Source organism: Pestalotiopsis fici (genome assembly GCF_000516985.1).
Source record: "Pestalotiopsis fici W106-1 unplaced genomic scaffold PFICI_Scf_2, whole genome shotgun sequence".
In the NCBI taxonomy this organism is placed as follows: domain Eukaryota; kingdom Fungi; phylum Ascomycota; class Sordariomycetes; order Amphisphaeriales; family Sporocadaceae; genus Pestalotiopsis; species Pestalotiopsis fici.
In genome coordinates, this window is record NW_006917092.1 from 5,409,530 (window position 1) to 5,426,422 (window position 16,893).

Sequence of the window (16,893 nt, forward strand, 5' to 3'; positions counted from 1 at the left end):
ATAATGACAAAACTTGTCTGCCTGCCTTGCGTTTACTGCGAAGTATAGGGGCCTTAAGTACTCGGCAAATGCGGAAAAAAGGACAAAACCGGTCAAGGCAGGCTGGTGGGAGTCTGAAAATGCCGACGATTGCAGACAGACACAAAATCCCTCTATGCCAACAGCCAAAGAACTATAAGGCTCCAGGGGTGTCATCACCCATGTAGCCTGCGTGCAGCCCCCACCTTGACTATCATGAGATTTGTACCGAGTACCCGCAAGGAGCCATAGTTATTCCCAGGCATAGAAAAGATCCAACCATGCCAGAATGCCGTCAATACTCCAAGTGTTATCCTATGTATGTTGGGAGCCGGTCATATTAGCTAGCTTATTAGCGTTGCATCGCACGATGTCAGCACATTCGCTTAACGACCTTGATTTATACTTAGCAAATTGTGGATAGTGCACGCTGTTCTGTTTTTCCCTTTTTTTTTCATTTTTCTACGGGCCGCCTAATGCCTTAACTATTCGACTTTGCTTTGTCCCCTCCATTCGCGGCTGCTATTCCCAACGGTGGTCATGGTAACAAGGCCTCGCCAAGGGCCTCCATCGCCCGGCAGCATGAAACAGTCATCACCATTACAGCACAGTACCAGTGAAGTCCAACACAATGTTCGATCATTCAGTTCTGACTGAGAAGGTCCAGCAAAAATGGCGATTTATGCTCATCCTTGTTACTCTCTCGGTCTTGACTTTCATCTCGGGCATCGATGCAACCATCATTACAAGTTCACTTCCGACTATTACGCAAGAAATTGGGGCTGCTGGCGACTATACGTGGGTCGCTCAGTCATACCTGTTCGCCTGCACGATTCCTCAGCCACTCTATGGTCAGCTCGCCAACATCTTCGGGCGGTCCATACCTCTTCTCATCTTTATTAGGCTCTTTGCTCTTGGCAGTGGCATCGCAGGCGGTGCACACAACCTGGCTACACTCGATCGGGGGGGGGGGGGGGGGGGGGGGGGGGCCGATAATCCAAGGTTTAGGGACCAGTGGAATCAACGTCCTCCCAGAAATCATCATTTGCGACCTAATACCGCCCAACGATCGTGGGGAAATACTTGAGTATTATGCTGTCAAGAGACGCGGTAGGGAGTACTATTGGTCCTATTGTGGGTGGTGCTCTGGCAGAGACCAACTGGCGTCGGATCTTCTGGCTCAACCTCCCGGTATCAGCAATTTGTGCTCTGTCAATCTTATTCCTTCTGGGAATACGACACCAGCGTGGCCAGCCGTGGCAACGCATGCTTCTCCGGGTCGATTTCTTGGGCAACGCTATTTTTATCCCATCCATGGTCGCGCTCTTTTACGGCCTTATCATGGGCGGTAAACATGGCTATCCTTGGGATTCATAGCGCGTTATTATGCCAATTATCTTAGGACTCACCGGCTTGCTACTGTTTCACGCTCAGCAAAGCTCCAATTTCTGCAGGGAGCCGAGCACACCTTCGCGTCTCTTCAGGCATCGCACGTCAGCCATGGCTTTTGTCATCATCTTTCCTATCTCTATTGCGATTCAAGCCACCACCTATTTCTTGCCTATATACTTCCAGGCTGTAAAGAATGTCTCGCCTACAATGTCTGGTGTCTACTTTTTGACGTTCGCCTTGGCTCTTTTCCCATTTAGTGGTATATCGGCTGCAATTCTGGCCAAAACAGGCCAATACAAAGCTCTAACTTTGGCCGGTTTCGCCTTAAGTGCCATAGGAATCGGTCTGTTCTCTACCCTCGATGCTCGCTCTAGTCACGGTGAATGGATTGGCTTCCAGATCATCGCTGCCGCAGGAACAGGTTTTGTCTTTGTCGTTTCGCTACCATCTGCACTTGCTGCACTGCCCGAAAAGGACGTTGCGACTGCCACCAGCGCTTTCGCCTTCATCCGCGCTCTAGGGTTGGTTTGGGGGGCCACCATGTCCTCCATAGTTTTCAACGCCCAGGTCAAGGGTTTTAAAATATACTAAGGCTTTATAATATTACTATACGATATTATAGCACTTAAGGTTAATTAAGTGCTTTTCGCACTATCCCTCGGCTCACTTTCCACGGTTATATGCTTATATGCTTATGTACGTAAATAACCCCCCCCCCCCCCCCCGATATAGACAATGAAGCTGATACAAGGGCCCTATTATAGTAACAAGGCTTGCCTCGGCGACTCTGACGAGCTGTGTGGTGGCTTGGCCCGTCTCGACATGTTCATGATCTCGACCGCCGTGAGCGCCTGCGATTTTGCACTTTCACTCAACCTGCTCTATTTAATTCAGAAGAGAGAGCACGAATAATTCTTCAATTCCACTTGATAAATTGATGACACTCAACTATGCAAATAAAATTTCTTGTAATTTTGGCCTACTCTCACGTTTGAGAGCCTTCTAAAGCAGGCCCAGGTCGTATACAAGTGTTTCGATGACACCACTTCCCTTTCTGCTTATTCGAGTCCATTCATAGCCCCATCCTATCGCGCCAAAACCTGGAGTGACTGCCTCAACCGCCTTCGTATATGTCGGGTTTGCCGTCGCCTGAAATACAACCGTTGGAAATCCGATCCGGGTGTTCATGTCGAAGAAGATTAAATATTACTACCTATATATCAACTGGGAAACAAAATGAATAACCGCACATGACGATGCATGCCGCTAGCGCCACTGCAAGACTGTCAACACCAGCGCCAGCACTGAATAGAAAGCTGTGCGGCGACGGGGTACGGTAATTCCCCGATCGTTCTCCATCTGCGAGGAAGACAAGCCGTATCCATTTGCCGCGTCTTTGCCGTTGAAAGCAGCGCATTCTTGGCTGCGACCAAAACGTCGCATTCTGCATATCCAGGATGTTGCGGCCTGCGGTAATGTAACATTGTGAGGCTGAGTTTATAAAGGCTGGCATTTTCCCCGGACGCTTGCCGAACAGCCACTATGCACATATGTGCATGATAGCGGTGCCTAACGTACCCCGCAAAACTTAAATCGATATAAAAGTTACTGCTGTCACATGCTAGTACCCTGGCCACGGTAATACTACTATAAGCACCCCCAGCCAATACGCTATTTCCGCCATCTTCTTCTTTTTAATCTAGGTAGGTACTTTACCATAACTATTTATGCCCACGTAGATTAATCAGTTTCCCGAATACACTCTTTAATGGCTTAGCCAACTAGTAAATTCAATCGTTTATTGATACCATTTGTCTTCTTCAATATATTCGTATGTATACTCGTATCTCCGCCCCCGCCATACAGTTACATAGGGTGCGTTGTATGAATACGGCTTGGCAGTTTGGGGTCACTTTCCTGTTGTGGGATGGGCCGGCTGGCCAATGCTTGTTTCTACGAGCTGCTGCCAGTTTCTGGAAATTGATAGCCGCATATCACCGTTGTCCTCGTGTTGGCAATAACACCCAGAAGTATACGCCGTCCGAAATGGAGTCAAAGTCAACCAGCAACGATCTTCAGAGTCCCAGGCGAAACCTCATTGAAAAATAACAATGTCTATAAGAACGAGTTATATCCCACCGTAATAACAAGCAGAACTAGGTCAACACCTTCGACGATCCTCAGTGAAGCCATTGTCTCCATCGGGATACGCTTAAACACAGCCCATCACAGCCATGCTTCACTCTCTGGTTGCCTTCGTTCTGCTTGCGAGCAGCGGCTTCGCCTCACCTGTGGAGATGGACGGACGGCAGACAGCATGCCAGTCTGTGCATGTCTTCGTTGCCCGTGGCTCCGATGAGCCGTACCCGGGCCGCCAGGGCGCCCTCGCCACTGCCATCTGCGACGACATATCCAGCTGCGGCTATGAAGATATCCAATACCCGGCGACCTTTGACGACTATTGCACATCGTCCCAGACCGGTGTCACCAATGGCAAAAGTGCCATCACGGCCTACGCTGCCCAATGCCCCGACGCCAAGATTGTGCTAACGGGATACTCCCAGGTGAGTTTCGCTAACCACGAAATGGACACTTCTTCTGTTGGAGGGAAAGAAACAAGAGGAACAGAGAATCAAGTGCTGATCACACTACTCAGGGGGCTCAAGTCATTGGCGACATCCTCGGTGGTGGAGGAGGCAGCCTCGGAACTTGTACGCAACCAGCGTCGACCGGGTTGAGTCGCACTACGTCGCCCGGCAACAAGAGTAAGCTCATCAGCACACAGATCCCTTGCATTTAGTGTGGTCCGCATATAATTGACTCCCTGATACAGTTGCCGCCGCTCTTCTCTTTGGCGACGTCCGCCATGTCGCCAGCCAAGCTTACAACACTGGCACAGGTGCCAGCAAAAATGGGGTGAGTCGAAGAATAAATTGTAGCTTTTTTTGGTCGACTAATCCATACTTGCCAGATCTACCCTCGCTCAACGACTCAGATTTCCGGTCTCAATGCCTATTCGTCAGTGCTCCGCTCGTGGTGTCTCTCTGGCGACCCCGTGTGCGCCCAGGGCACTGACTTCAATGCCCACACCACCTACTTTGACGTTTTCACGAGCGAGGCTGCTGCTTGGGCCAAGACCAAGTTGTGAGATACGTCGGGTCTGTCAGAGTTGGGCTCCTTCATTTTAAACAAGTACATCGACGGCACAGGATTGCGCGGCGGGTATTTCGCCAGGCCGGGATGAGTCAGCCTGCATATACGATGCCTGTTGTCCACCGCAGATCAGCCGCTCAAGTTTATCAGATAGCTCCTGAGCACCTCTCTTTTATATATTAGCTTAGGGTTGCCACTTAATTCATCGATTAATCTATTTAAAGTTGCTGGCAAGTGTAAATAAACACCCCCAGTCGAGTACGGATCTAATGGGGCCGCGCACTCGATAGCTGCAAAAGCGTGCACAAGGTCTGCATACGTGTATGTGTCATCTGCTAGATTCTTAGAATAGAAGCGATAGCAACAATAGTACACAAAAAGCAAACTTGACAATGCTATCTTTTATTGGCGTTGTGCTCGGGATCCCTCGCTTGCTGACTACCGCCCCAGTATGCGAATCAATATTCGGCCCACTTTATATGCAGCAAATATAAAAATAGACTTTGCAAGTGGCTCGTCAATGATTATGAGCCTTGCACTTTGGTATATAGTCTCGCTTCTTTTCCTCTTGCGTTATATCTCTCTATATTAATATTTTTGTCCCCTTTTAATCCAATCAAAACAGCTTTCGCCAGTTTACTTGTTAAGCGTTTATACCGTAAATATGAAATTTCCCACGGGGACCTAGCAGGCGTCGCGAATCCAAAGCTTAATCCGCCATAAACCAGGCCTTTCACCTGGCCGTAAGCTAGCTTGACGTAGGTAATGAAGATGGGGGCCATGGCGGGTAAGCAGGCCACAATGATGCCAATCCAGATCTCGAAAAAGCTCAATATCCCGGTATCAGCGAGCCCAATCATCGGGTCCAGATCTGGGTGAATGGAGAGGTAGACGCTGTAACACATGATAATAGTCGTTCTGGTTGCATGTAAATTCTCCCATGGCAAGCAAACGTTTGGGAGGCCGTGTCCCGATGCGAAGAAAACTTACGCGAGCCCGAGGTCGAACATGACCATCACAACAATCCCGTTATGTAGAGGCATTCGCAAGTTCCACACCCAAAACATAGGCAAGACAACGATGGCGGCATCAAGGAACGCATTGGTTACGTTTGAGCTCAGTTGAGTCTTGCTTAGGTCTTCGCACGACGCCCAGGGAGATGGGTTCCTAGCATCGCACTGGGCAATAAAGGTAACAAGGAATGTGATGCCACAGCTTATGTTAAGCAGCATGGGGGCTCGTGCCCACATTTTGAAGCACTTTGAGGGAAATATCCTCAAGTATAACCAGATCATTGCGAGCTTGACAAATACTGTGGACACGATCCAGATAACCAGGAATGCGAGCAGAGCCTTTGGTGTGCCAGAGGTTTAGTTCAGTACCCTAGACTGTCATAAAGTATACAGACACATAGTCTTGCAATACGTCCGCTGCGGTACGACAGGGATATGCTTATTCATCCAGGCGCTCTAAAAGAGAAAAAAAAAACAAGGCCCACCTTTTATGGCCGTTAGCGCCGAGCAGAAGTCCCGTATTGTTAGATATAAGGTATAATATAATTGTTAGATGGTGGATCATAGTTCTTATATACTGGGGTGTGCTATAGCATACTTGTTAGATGGTGGATTGTGGTTCCCAGACACTAGGGTGTGCTTAATATAATCGATACGCACCGTAGTGTGGTATGACATATATAATGGGATACGCAGGCGTATCGGCATGGATCCCAGGCTTTGGATGAGGATATATATAGAGAGATCGACGATAGAAATCCTAATTGCGTGTGGTTGGTTACAATTTAGGACGTTGCATCCAAACAAAATACTATTTGGGATTAATGAAGTAGTGTCAGACGTATCTGAATTTGACTGTAAATTAATAAGATAAAACAAAAGAGGGAATATGTCAAGGTGGAAAAGTTGTTGACTACTCTAAGTACTGCCAAACCTCGGAGAACTGGGAAGCCGCAAAAACATCAAGTCAAGTCATGTCCAAAAGCCAAACACACGTCGAAAACCTCCCCAATGTCGACAGTGAGGCTATGGACTGAGCTCCTACCTTGCATTTAAATTTATTGCATCATAATCATTCCAATGCTCCTCTGTAGTGATATGTAACGGTATGCTGATGCTACTCAAGCTGACAGATGAATCTCCTAGAAGAATAATCCCTTAATAGCCGCCCGCGGCGGCCGGACAAGGACCGTAAACAGTGCCCATAGAGTTGTGCATATAAATTCCTTGGTGATCACCGAAATATAAAGTCGCTGTTCCGGGGTAGAAATATTCCGGAGTGCCCGCAGCCTGCGGCCCACTGGGGTTCTCCTGACCCGGGTAGAATGTCCAGGATGTTGTGTTCGCCGGGTTGATCCATACCATGCCCGAGAGATGGCGATACCCCATCCACTGATAGGGCACGGATGGAACCCAGTCGTTCCCGTTGGTTACACCAGTGTATTTTCCAAGGAACACCTGGTCAAAGCTGTTTGCAAAGGCCGGATCGCCGACCCGCGGTACGCCGTAGGCAATGACTTTGTCAACGATACCGAATTCCTTTTGAATGGCAAGAGCAGCGAACAAAGCAGCGGCGGCCCCTAGGCTATGACCTGTCACGACGATATTGCTGGAGTTGTATTGCGCCGTGACCTCGTACAGACCTTGCTTGACATCAGCCCAGGTAGCATACCACTATAAATTTTGAAGTCAGTGAGCTCTCTGTCAGATGCCTATCGTCGATCTTGAAATCCATAGAAGCTATAGTATCATGTCTTTAGGCATATTGACCTTGAAAGAAACAGCAATATTCGTTTCCTAAGAGGTTGAACAGGGTGAGGAGCAATTATGAAAATCTCTTACAGCACTTTGAAAACCAGCATCGACCAGATTGCTCGCGGGGATGCCAAGATCGAGCGCGGGAACCGTCTGGACAGCTGCAACGTCGTGAACAATGGATGTGAGGCTCGAGAGATTGGTGCCTTCGTAAGCGACGATGATGCCTAAGCTGTTGGAGTAATAGATATTGGCACGCTGGGTGCTATCTCCGTTACCGTAAGCCTTAAGCAACGTCTGGTCGCCAATTTTCTGTCCTGGCTGGTTCGCTGCTGATCCGCAATAGGTATTCTGGACAGATCCCACAGTTGTGGTAAAGTCGGAAACAGGGAATGGCAGATCACCCCGTATTTCCAAGTTGGTTCCCGGCAATGCCTGAGCTGGACTGGCGAGCCCAAGAAGCAGGCTACTAGCTATGATAGAGAACTGTCGAGATAGCATGTTGAATATGGAGGTGATGAGCGGAATGAGTGTGTACTGCTTCACTTGGTTGATATCGTGTGTATTCGCCAGTATTTATGTTTGTGTACCAAGAGATACTATTCATGTGAGCCTCGGCATCAGGTCTGATCTTCTCGAGCCTCTAGGCTCCTGCTAGATACGAATATAGAAGTTATCCGCAAGCAATCAGGGTTGATCTTCAGCATTACGATGTAACTATTGTAGCTACCCTGTCCTGCATATTGATGGGGGCGGCAAGTCTATGATCCATTTTCACGATCCTTCCAATTGTTTCGTCGATGCATATTTGGTTCTTTTTTTTTNTTTTTTTTTTTTTTTTCCCCTTTTCTTTTATCTCACAGATTCAACGTCATAAAAGAGATGCACAGATATCAATACATGCAGATTTAACCAATGTACACAATCAGGTTAGTTTTGCAAATGGGTATCTATTTCTGAGCAATTGGTGCCTGAATCCATCTTGGGGGTTCTGCCGACATTCTTCCTACGTGTTTAGCACGTTTAAACGAGTCGTGCTCATGTAGTGACTCGTATTCATCCTGTCACGTCTCCACCGCTTCGGACGCTGACTTGAGTGGATTTGGTAACGATGGTCGATTTCGACCAACGACTTCGATGCATCTGAGCTTTCAAGCGTCGGTTGTATTGCAGATTGCTGCCGCTAGTGATTGAACAAACCTAACCTTTTCCAGATCAAGTTGCGAACTGTTTGGCAGCTCACCAAGCTTGTCGTGAGATCCTAGGACGATCTATGGGAGCGGACCGCTGGGGGTGGTCTCCACATCGGCAGTTGGTAAAATAATGATATGTCGGTCTAGTCCAAGAATGGATTACGGTGCCAAGCGAGCTGAAAACTGTTGCATTTCTCCATGTGGCAGTCAAGGGTCGCAAGACGATATGGCTTGATTTATCAACCATTGTCGCTCGAAAATTTCGAGAACAATATAGCCTTGTTGCAAGAAGGAAAGCACATGCTATACCTCGGCTCGGCGACCCTTCCAGGCCGGTGATCTTGTCAGTTCGTGTTTTATCTGAGTCAGTTTGACCAAGCAGGCGATTTCTGTGAGTATATTCTCTTTTGGATATTCCATTGTCAAGAAGCCGGATGACGTTCATGCCTTGTGGATCCCTCGTTATAGTGGAGGTCAAAGCCGATATTAAAGCTTAAGACAATTGTTTCATGCAGCAATGTCACGGGATGAGTATCAGCGATAATCTTTGCTAACATGAATCAATTGATTTGCCAAATTTGCTGATCAATGTCAAAACGCACAACAATCACTCGAATGCATTACTGGAGACCTGCTGCAACTGAGAAGCTCCTTGGGTCTCTGACCTGAGCTGTGTCAATCCGTCATGTAGACTTCTGAGACTCCACCATGCTGCTCAGCCAATCTCGTACTTACATCAAAAGGCTTGTGGCGGCGAAAATCAACGTAGCCACGTAGTCGATGCTCTGAAAAGATAATAATGCGTATGATCTATCCTAATCAATGTTCAATTTGATTTGAACATCTAGGTCAGCTCCGAATTAAATCAGTGGGATAACTCGTGTAAGACAGAGAGTTGACCGAAATATCACCACTTGATGGTACAGGCAGTGGCTGGCTCATCTGTTGTGGTAGAAGATAACATGGAGCTTTCGCTTAAAGAGAACCAGTAGTTAGATAGCTTCCCAGTTATGACACAATAGATCTAGTTCTACGGGAATTATCTATCCCTTCTGCGAAATATTTCACGTCGCAATACACTCTAGCAATGCGTTGTAGAGGCATGGTTTCCTCTGAATCTTGATGTTCGCAGAATAGAGCTCAAAGGAAGATCACTCAAGAAGTCAAGTGTTTAAAGAAAACATTTTATTCTGATGAAACTCTGTGAAGTACATCGCTCATTTTTCTTGATGGCTTTTTTACTATCAAGACTACTCATGGCCTCAAGTATTGTAATTTCGAGATATGTTCGCGCGCACCCCGGCATATATGCATCCTTGATCCGCCTAGCGCTGTCACGATGCCATTGGACCGAGTTCCCACTCTTTGCCGTTGTGGTTCCTCCACCAGTATACAAAGATTCGTCCAGGTTGTGTTCAAGGCACGGTTTCCAAAGATGCTTCCTTATGTTTGTCTCATCACTCAAACAGGATGTACTTTTGAATTCCTTCGCTGCCAGCTCAACTACCACGGTCTATCATGACAACACACGCCTTTAGTCGAATGAAACCGATATAGATTTGAAATACTGTAAAGACGCGTCCAAAACTGTAAAATGTTATTTTCCGCACGTGCTTTGGTGGGGTTGTTGGCAAGTGCACTAAGCCATCTCCGGTGCCGCTATCAGTATAAGGTCGACCATCTTTTGATCCTAAAGCCAACAGTCTTGGACATCACCATGCCGTAAACCATCATACACTTGCAAGACTAGTCAACCAACCTTTGGAGTGCGCGCATCGCGGCCCAATCTGAGCCTGCCGGGCGGGCCGGGCGACGGCTATTGTCTGCGAGTCACTTTGCAGAACGGGATGCTGCTTTTCTTACTTCACTTCTCATAGAGTCAACATCAGTACGTGCTAAACTCCCCACCATCCCCTCCCTTTTGTACCTTGACCGGGCGATCCAACCCCACCTAACCAGATTTCACAGCCTTGTACACCTCCTGGACAAACCGTCACCTATTTTCACGCGGAACTTGACCTTTCCCAGGCGTACCCAGACTTCTTGTTAGTTGCAGAAATCCGTTTGAGAAATAATTTGGGTTCCACCGGTGTGAATCAACCTGAGCAAAATTGACCGCAATCGAAGGATCGCTGTTAATGGCACCGATTACCTAGGTATTTATCGCTAATATACAACATCGATGAGGGGTAGACAGATTCACTGCCTGGAAGTAGTCACAATGATTTGAAGTGGCTTGTCTCGAGGACCGGGAATACTTGGGCCTACCAGATCTGCGTATGCTGTTTCATTTTTCATATAACTATTTTGCAATCCTCCAACCTGGACTCGTGGTGATGAAAGAAATAAGTACAGTAAAGACCAAACTTCGACTCCTCTCTACATGAGTTTAAGCTCCTCTATGAAGATTTCCGCCGCCTTCTCACCAATGACCAACGCCGTAGCATTTGTGTGGGCTGCTACGTTGAATGGGGGGATGCTTAGATCGGCAATCTTTAGTCCTTGAACGCCGTAGACGGCCAGTTTGTCGTCAACAACGCCTTTCTTGTCCAAGGGCGCCATCTTGCAAGTGCCGATAGAGTGCCACGGTGTTGAGACGTGCTCGCGTACAAACTGATCAATGGCGGCATCGTCTTCTTCCGAGTACGTAATCTCAGGGATGTCCAAGCTTTGGGCGTTGTCGCATTTCGTGGGCTTGGCTTCCGATTCTGCCGCAAAGGCAGGGTGGCTACTCGCCACTTCTCCACGGTATGTCTTCATCCGGCGAGCGATCTCGCGTTGCTTTTTATAGCCCCATCGACAGGCAAGGAGATCGGCACCCTCCGGATCCGAGAGGAGGCCGAAGTCGAAGTTGACCGGGTCGTCCATGTTTGGACCGGTAATGTGGATTTGGCCCCGGGAGTAGGGGTATGCCGTGAACACAGACATGGTGAAATATTGCCCGGGTTCTCCGACAGGTTCAGCACCGCTAGATGGTTGTAAATCGTCAGATAAACTATTGCATATTACCCAGGAGGTGCCGTTTTCGATCTTACACATTGGCAAGGACCATCAAGCTCAACGGTCTACTTGGATTTTCTTTGAAATCCCTTTCCCATAGCCTTTGGAACTTGGATCCAAGAGCAGCGGCTTCTTGGTCGGTCGGCCGAATCTTTCCGGTGATGTCGAGGCAGTTCCATCCGAGTAGCGGATCATTTCTCATCATCATGCTAGGAACGTCAAAGGTCCCCGTAATGATACCATCGAGTGTCTCGTTGGGACCAAGGTCGGACCTGTAGATATATGTCATGGTGTGGTGATCCTCGTAACCATCACCAACACCTGGCAGGTCGACAATAGGCTGAACGTTGGCGCGTTCAAGGACAGCCTTATCACCAAGTCCGGATCTCTCCAGAATTGATGGCGTACCACAGGCACCACAAGACAGGACAGCCATCTTTCTGGCTTTGACTGTTCGGGTCACGGCTCCGCTGGACTGGTACGTCACTCCAGAGACTCTCTTGCCGTCAAAGGTGAGACGGACGACCGAGGTATCAACAAGAACATGAAGATTTGGGTAATTCTTATCTTGCAGCTTGGGATGGAGGTACCTGTGAGCTGAGTCCTGACGCTTGCCTTCGTCGGGAGATATGTAGCGCTTTGCACGTTGGACCCCATTGACTGATTCCAAGTCGCTAATATCTGCCAGCTCCTTCAATCCTTGGCGCTTCGCTGCTTCCAAAAAGGCATCTTGCGATCTCTTGGAAGAATATGTGCCATATGATATGTGAATAGGGCCGTTTACGCCGTGGTTTCCTTTAAGGTCCTCTCCGTGATATGTTTCAACCTAGAATAAAATTATTAAACATTAGAAAATGAAAGATGACGTCCTTTTTCATTTAGTAATTACCACTTACACGCTTCATGTAAGGTATCAGATCCTCGGCGGACCATCCGGGCATTCCCCAGGAGTCAAAGTCCACGCCTTGAGCCCGACTGTACATGAGCATATTCACGGATGAACCACCCCCAAGAACGCGCGCGGTGGGAACGACTGGCTCTCTATCGCCCAGGAACTGCGACTTTTTTCCTACGTGAAAAGACATTGTTTTGGATCCTGGAGCGAGGTGGGATACAAACAAAATTGGAGTTACGATGGTGGGGTCTTCAAAATTGTTCGGTCCGGCCTCAATCACAAGGATGGATAAGGACGAGTCGGCCTCGGAGAGTCTTGAGGCAACGACGCATCCCGTCGTGCCACCTGAAAACACGCGATACAGTCAATTTTGGCTCTGGTCAAGGACAATACCAGTAACACTTACCGCCCGCGATAATCACATCGACGGCATCGATCTCGACGGGGAGCTCGTTGTAAATTGGCATGGTGCTAGAAGGCTTTCCCAAAGAGTATCGAGTAGGATAGGCAGAGCCTGTTTGTTCCAAATGAGTATAAGATTGGCTGAGAACGAGGTTGGGAAGATTTTTATTTTTCTGTGTACTGCGCCGCACAGCCCGTACATTTGTTACATGGGCTAAGCCAGTTGCATTGCCTATTTACATGATTACATGAGATTCACTGTCCATTTCGTGTATAAATACCGAGACAAGAATCTTGTCTCACAGTAGCGATATTTTGAGAGCCACGCGCAGTGCAGCTCTGTTTCGTTCACTTTCCAAGTACCTACCTATTCTCCTGTCTTGGCCGTTATTTTGGGCTTCTCCGCCGGCTCGCTCCTAGTTGCCATGTACATACTGAGCCGAAAAGAACAGCTGACGTCTTTCAGCTGCGCCGTCTTCGTGAGTACTGCCGCACGAATTGGAGAAGCCGCCAAGACCATGGGGCAGGACATGGCGAGGATATCCGCGCGCGAATAGCTGTGCCAGTTCTAAGCCACCGGTTACCTCCATCATGGTGCCCTCGCACCAGCATAAAGGCCCACCCAACGTCGTCGGCGTTGACTACCAAGACTTCTTGACCCTGTATGTCTTCCCATTCCCACATAGTGCTTACCCAAACCCTCTCTAAGGACTCAAGGGTTCGGCAATTCCAACGCCATCTACCCCGCCCTGAATAAGTGCAAGCAAGCCATAAATTCGGTCCTCCGCCAAAGTGGCGTTCCTTCCCCGAGTCTTGCGAAACACCGCATGAAGAGACATTTTGGGTCTTGCCGTAACCGGGCTGCTGCATCTCATCCATCTATCCATCCAGTTCCGGCAAAAGGTACCTATCGTCCACCGGTACCCTACCCCTAGCGCGGTGAACTGGCGACACGGTACCGTGTCAACAGGCTATGGAGAAAACGGGCCACTTTCGCCAGGTAGACATGTCACAGGCCTATAACCGCCGGATTAGTTAGTACTCAGATCTGTTACGGCTGGAGAATCTCCGGTGTTCTTTTTTTTTTTTTTGGTTCCTACTAGCTGCGATATCAGCTGTGTATAGCCCATACTGGTAAGTTTGGCTGGCATGTTGATTACTGACATCATATCACAGCAGTCAACTTTTGGGGTTGTTGTTGCTAATACAATATAATATGAGTGAATGTGATTTTGTTTTCCCCCGAATATGACAAACATGAACTTGCGAAAAAAGGACACCCGTAGGCGATTGAACTAAAGACATGAGTTCTATACCCAAGGCGAGGAAATACTTGGTTGAGTAACAGATGAAAGTTTAGATTCCTCGGCCGGACTACCCTACAGCCCATGATTACAGGTGCTCAGGCTTCTCTAGACACGGGGTGGAATCGAACCCAGAAGTTGGGCTTTTTCCACATTCCGTACATTCTGAAGCCATTTTCCATTGTGACGTTCTGATTCGACAACATCTCAATGTCGAATGACCACAGTACCTTGGCCACAAATAGCCTCGTCTGACGCCAAGCCAAAGGCATTCCAACGCACGATCTTGGTCCCAGACTGAACGGATGGAAGTGTTCTGTTGCATCGTTTTTGAATTTGGGGTCCCAGTTTGGATGGTCACGTGGCAACCAGCGCTGCGGCCTGTAGCTTTTTCCATCGTGAAAGTAACGTGCATCTCGGGTAAATGCGAGAAACCCATACTGAACTTCAACCTGATAGCAAAAGGCTGATTAGCAGGAAAATAACGGTGGGGCGGGTAATGATGCTACGTACACCACGAGCGATGTAATTCCCATCGACTTCTGCTCCCGGACTCATTCGCGGCTGTCCACTGCTTTGCAAAACTGTCATACGCAATGTTTCCATCAGCGAGGCATGCAAGAATTTGAGCGAGCCGAGAGACTCTGCGTTGATGTCGTCGTATCTCTCAAGATTGCTTCTGATTTCTCCGACGAGCAGCTTGAGCGCATCTGGTTCGAATAGGGAGAACATTATGGTGCATAGTATCTGACTCGCAATCGGTTCGTATCCAGCAACCACCAAGTGCCCTACCGTGACTTCCAAATTCTTCTTCTCTTCCTTGGTAGGTTCAGGTGCAAAAGCAGGCAGCAATTGTTCAAAGTGGTCCAAATGTCCAACAGCACCACGGCGTTCGATGCGCGAGTCGAGAGCCTTCTGGTTCATTTCCACAACCTTTCCATGGCTTGTGATGATGGAAGGTGGGACAAAAAGCAGCTTGAAAGGACTGAGAAGTGGGAACTATTTGAAAACCTGGTTTGCAGTAATAAAAAAGTTCACCAGCCACAATTCATCCAGGAAACTTGTGCTTTTCACTAGAATTCAGATTGTTAGTAGCATTATCTAAGTTCGAGGCTCAAATAAATTGCCTACTATCCTGCAAGTGGTGTAGTTCTCGACTGTAGGCCAAATCGGCTGAGGCATCCATCGCAATCCAGTCTGTCCACTACGTATTTGTCAGCCTATGTTCTTCGTGCAGTGGTCACACTTTGTGATATCATTTACGGTGCTTACAGTCTTGAGGTCAATGCCTTCGTCCCTGCTTCCGAGATCTTTCATTCTCTCCACAAAAGCATCAGTATACTTGTTCATCGTCGGTTCTTTGGCTCTCAATGCCTTGACACTGAAAGCTGGCGCAACCTTTTTGGCCTTTTCACGATGCTTCTCTGGATTCTTCTCCCATGAGAGACCGCTATCACCTAGTCCAAGATCCATGAAATTAGTTTTTGGAAAGTGCTCGAGTCCGGCTGTGTGCGAGTCGTATATATCTGCGCTTTCAGTGTCAGACTTGATAGTTGGGGCACGAAATTACAAAAGACCTCTGCACAAAATTATACCAGTAAACGCCTTGGGTGTGATGAAAACGAGCTCATTCAGAGCTACACGAACAACGTCCCCTGGAATGGTTTTAGTCATTGTTAATCCTTTTAATCCTCAAAATGAAAAGAGACTAACCGTATTTCTTCAAAGCTTCTGCGACAGCCCATGGATACTTCCCCGTAGACCTATGCCTGTCAGTGACTGCAGCTGGTGTTATTTTTGACGTGGTTTCGTATTACTTACCATTGGTAAGCATACCATAAGTTGGAGAATGAAGCAAATCTCGGGCCTGGGAACTTGGCTGCGGGGTGGAAATAAACGTTGTAGACATAGCGGTATGATGCATACAGGACGATCTGGACATTTCAGAGTCAGACGCGAAGAGTTTACCAGAGATATGAGTACTTACTGCTCCCAGGCTGTAGCCGATGAGGTTGTTCGTGTCGATGTCCATAGCCTGCTGGTAGAGCCAATTCGAGATCATTATGAAGGAGGCAGCTGTGGAAAGGTGTGGAGAAGGCAATGTGCAAATGGTTCAAGCCAATCTGACTGATCGTGGTCGTCGGAGCAGAACAATCAATGAATCTGCCTATTCTCGAGAAAGATAGTGGTGCGTTTCTCAACGGAAGTTGATTCCATATGATGTGGTGGGGTTTTGTGTGATGCCGCGGTGCAACGCGCTACTGATCAATGAAATGCAATCAGTTGGACAAGCCGAGCCTCATATGAACCTTGATGATATCTCAGAAACCACACCAGTGGGCTTGGAGCATACCCTGTAGGTATCTGCCTTCCTAGCTCACCTAGGTATGTACGTAGGTAACCAACAATGCAAGTATTCCTTACTGCGGACCTGTGAACGAGGTACTCCGTTCGGTACGTCGCAATACTCCGTACAGAAGGAAGAACGAAACCGGTTACAAAGTACTGCAGAGTATCTCCATACTGCTATTGTGCTGATCTAGCCTTGTTTGTTCTTATGCAGGGTGAAAGAAAATGTTGTATTGTACTGGTTCGACCAACTGGTAATGATGCTTAGGAACATGCCCCACAATCAACGTGCATGTACCACCTTACAAGGGGCTTTTTGTTTGACTCTGCGCAGCCAACGGATTTGTTGCATCACTAGCGCTTGATTGCAGTCGTCTTTTCTTTTTTTTTTTCTTTTTTTTTCCTTTTTGGAAAAAAGG

The 16,893-nt window shown here is 47.9% G+C and overlaps 6 protein-coding genes across 6 annotated transcripts; 3 read left to right on the top strand and 3 right to left on the bottom strand.

Annotated features, from left to right (window-relative positions):
• Positions 1 to 649: 649 nt before the first annotated feature.
• On the top strand, positions 650 to 1,105 carry PFICI_03818 (uncharacterized protein; the record flags this gene model as incomplete). Its single annotated transcript, XM_007832399.1, has 1 exon — positions 650 to 1,105. The coding sequence occupies one exon, from the start codon at positions 650 to 652 to the stop codon at positions 1,103 to 1,105; it is 456 nt and encodes a 151-aa protein (XP_007830590.1).
• A 413-nt stretch (positions 1,106 to 1,518) lies between these two features.
• On the top strand, positions 1,519 to 2,001 carry PFICI_03819 (uncharacterized protein; the record flags this gene model as incomplete). The annotated part of the gene is made up of 1 exon (XM_007832400.1): positions 1,519 to 2,001. One exon carries the CDS (start codon positions 1,519 to 1,521, stop codon positions 1,999 to 2,001), a length of 483 nt encoding a protein of 160 aa, XP_007830591.1.
• Positions 2,002 to 3,644: 1,643 nt separating this feature from the next.
• On the top strand, positions 3,645 to 4,558 carry PFICI_03820 (uncharacterized protein; the record flags this gene model as incomplete). Its single annotated transcript, XM_007832401.1, has 4 exons — positions 3,645 to 3,974; positions 4,067 to 4,175; positions 4,244 to 4,326; positions 4,382 to 4,558. 4 exons carry the CDS (start codon positions 3,645 to 3,647, stop codon positions 4,556 to 4,558), a joined length of 699 nt encoding a protein of 232 aa, XP_007830592.1.
• A 2,176-nt stretch (positions 4,559 to 6,734) lies between these two features.
• On the bottom strand, positions 6,735 to 7,832 carry PFICI_03821 (uncharacterized protein; the record flags this gene model as incomplete). Its single annotated transcript, XM_007832402.1, has 2 exons — positions 6,735 to 7,250; positions 7,419 to 7,832. 2 exons carry the CDS (start codon positions 7,830 to 7,832, stop codon positions 6,735 to 6,737), a joined length of 930 nt encoding a protein of 309 aa, XP_007830593.1.
• A 3,071-nt stretch (positions 7,833 to 10,903) lies between these two features.
• On the bottom strand, positions 10,904 to 12,886 carry PFICI_03822 (uncharacterized protein; the record flags this gene model as incomplete). The annotated part of the gene is made up of 4 exons (XM_007832403.1): positions 10,904 to 11,492; positions 11,560 to 12,350; positions 12,421 to 12,764; positions 12,826 to 12,886. The coding sequence occupies 4 exons, from the start codon at positions 12,884 to 12,886 to the stop codon at positions 10,904 to 10,906; spliced, it is 1,785 nt and encodes a 594-aa protein (XP_007830594.1).
• Positions 12,887 to 14,223: 1,337 nt separating this feature from the next.
• On the bottom strand, positions 14,224 to 16,187 carry PFICI_03823 (uncharacterized protein; the record flags this gene model as incomplete). The annotated part of the gene is made up of 9 exons (XM_007832404.1): positions 14,224 to 14,577; positions 14,639 to 15,110; positions 15,171 to 15,198; positions 15,257 to 15,329; positions 15,398 to 15,651; positions 15,721 to 15,780; positions 15,839 to 15,888; positions 15,947 to 16,059; positions 16,113 to 16,187. 9 exons carry the CDS (start codon positions 16,185 to 16,187, stop codon positions 14,224 to 14,226), a joined length of 1,479 nt encoding a protein of 492 aa, XP_007830595.1.
• Positions 16,188 to 16,893: the final 706 nt, after the last annotated feature.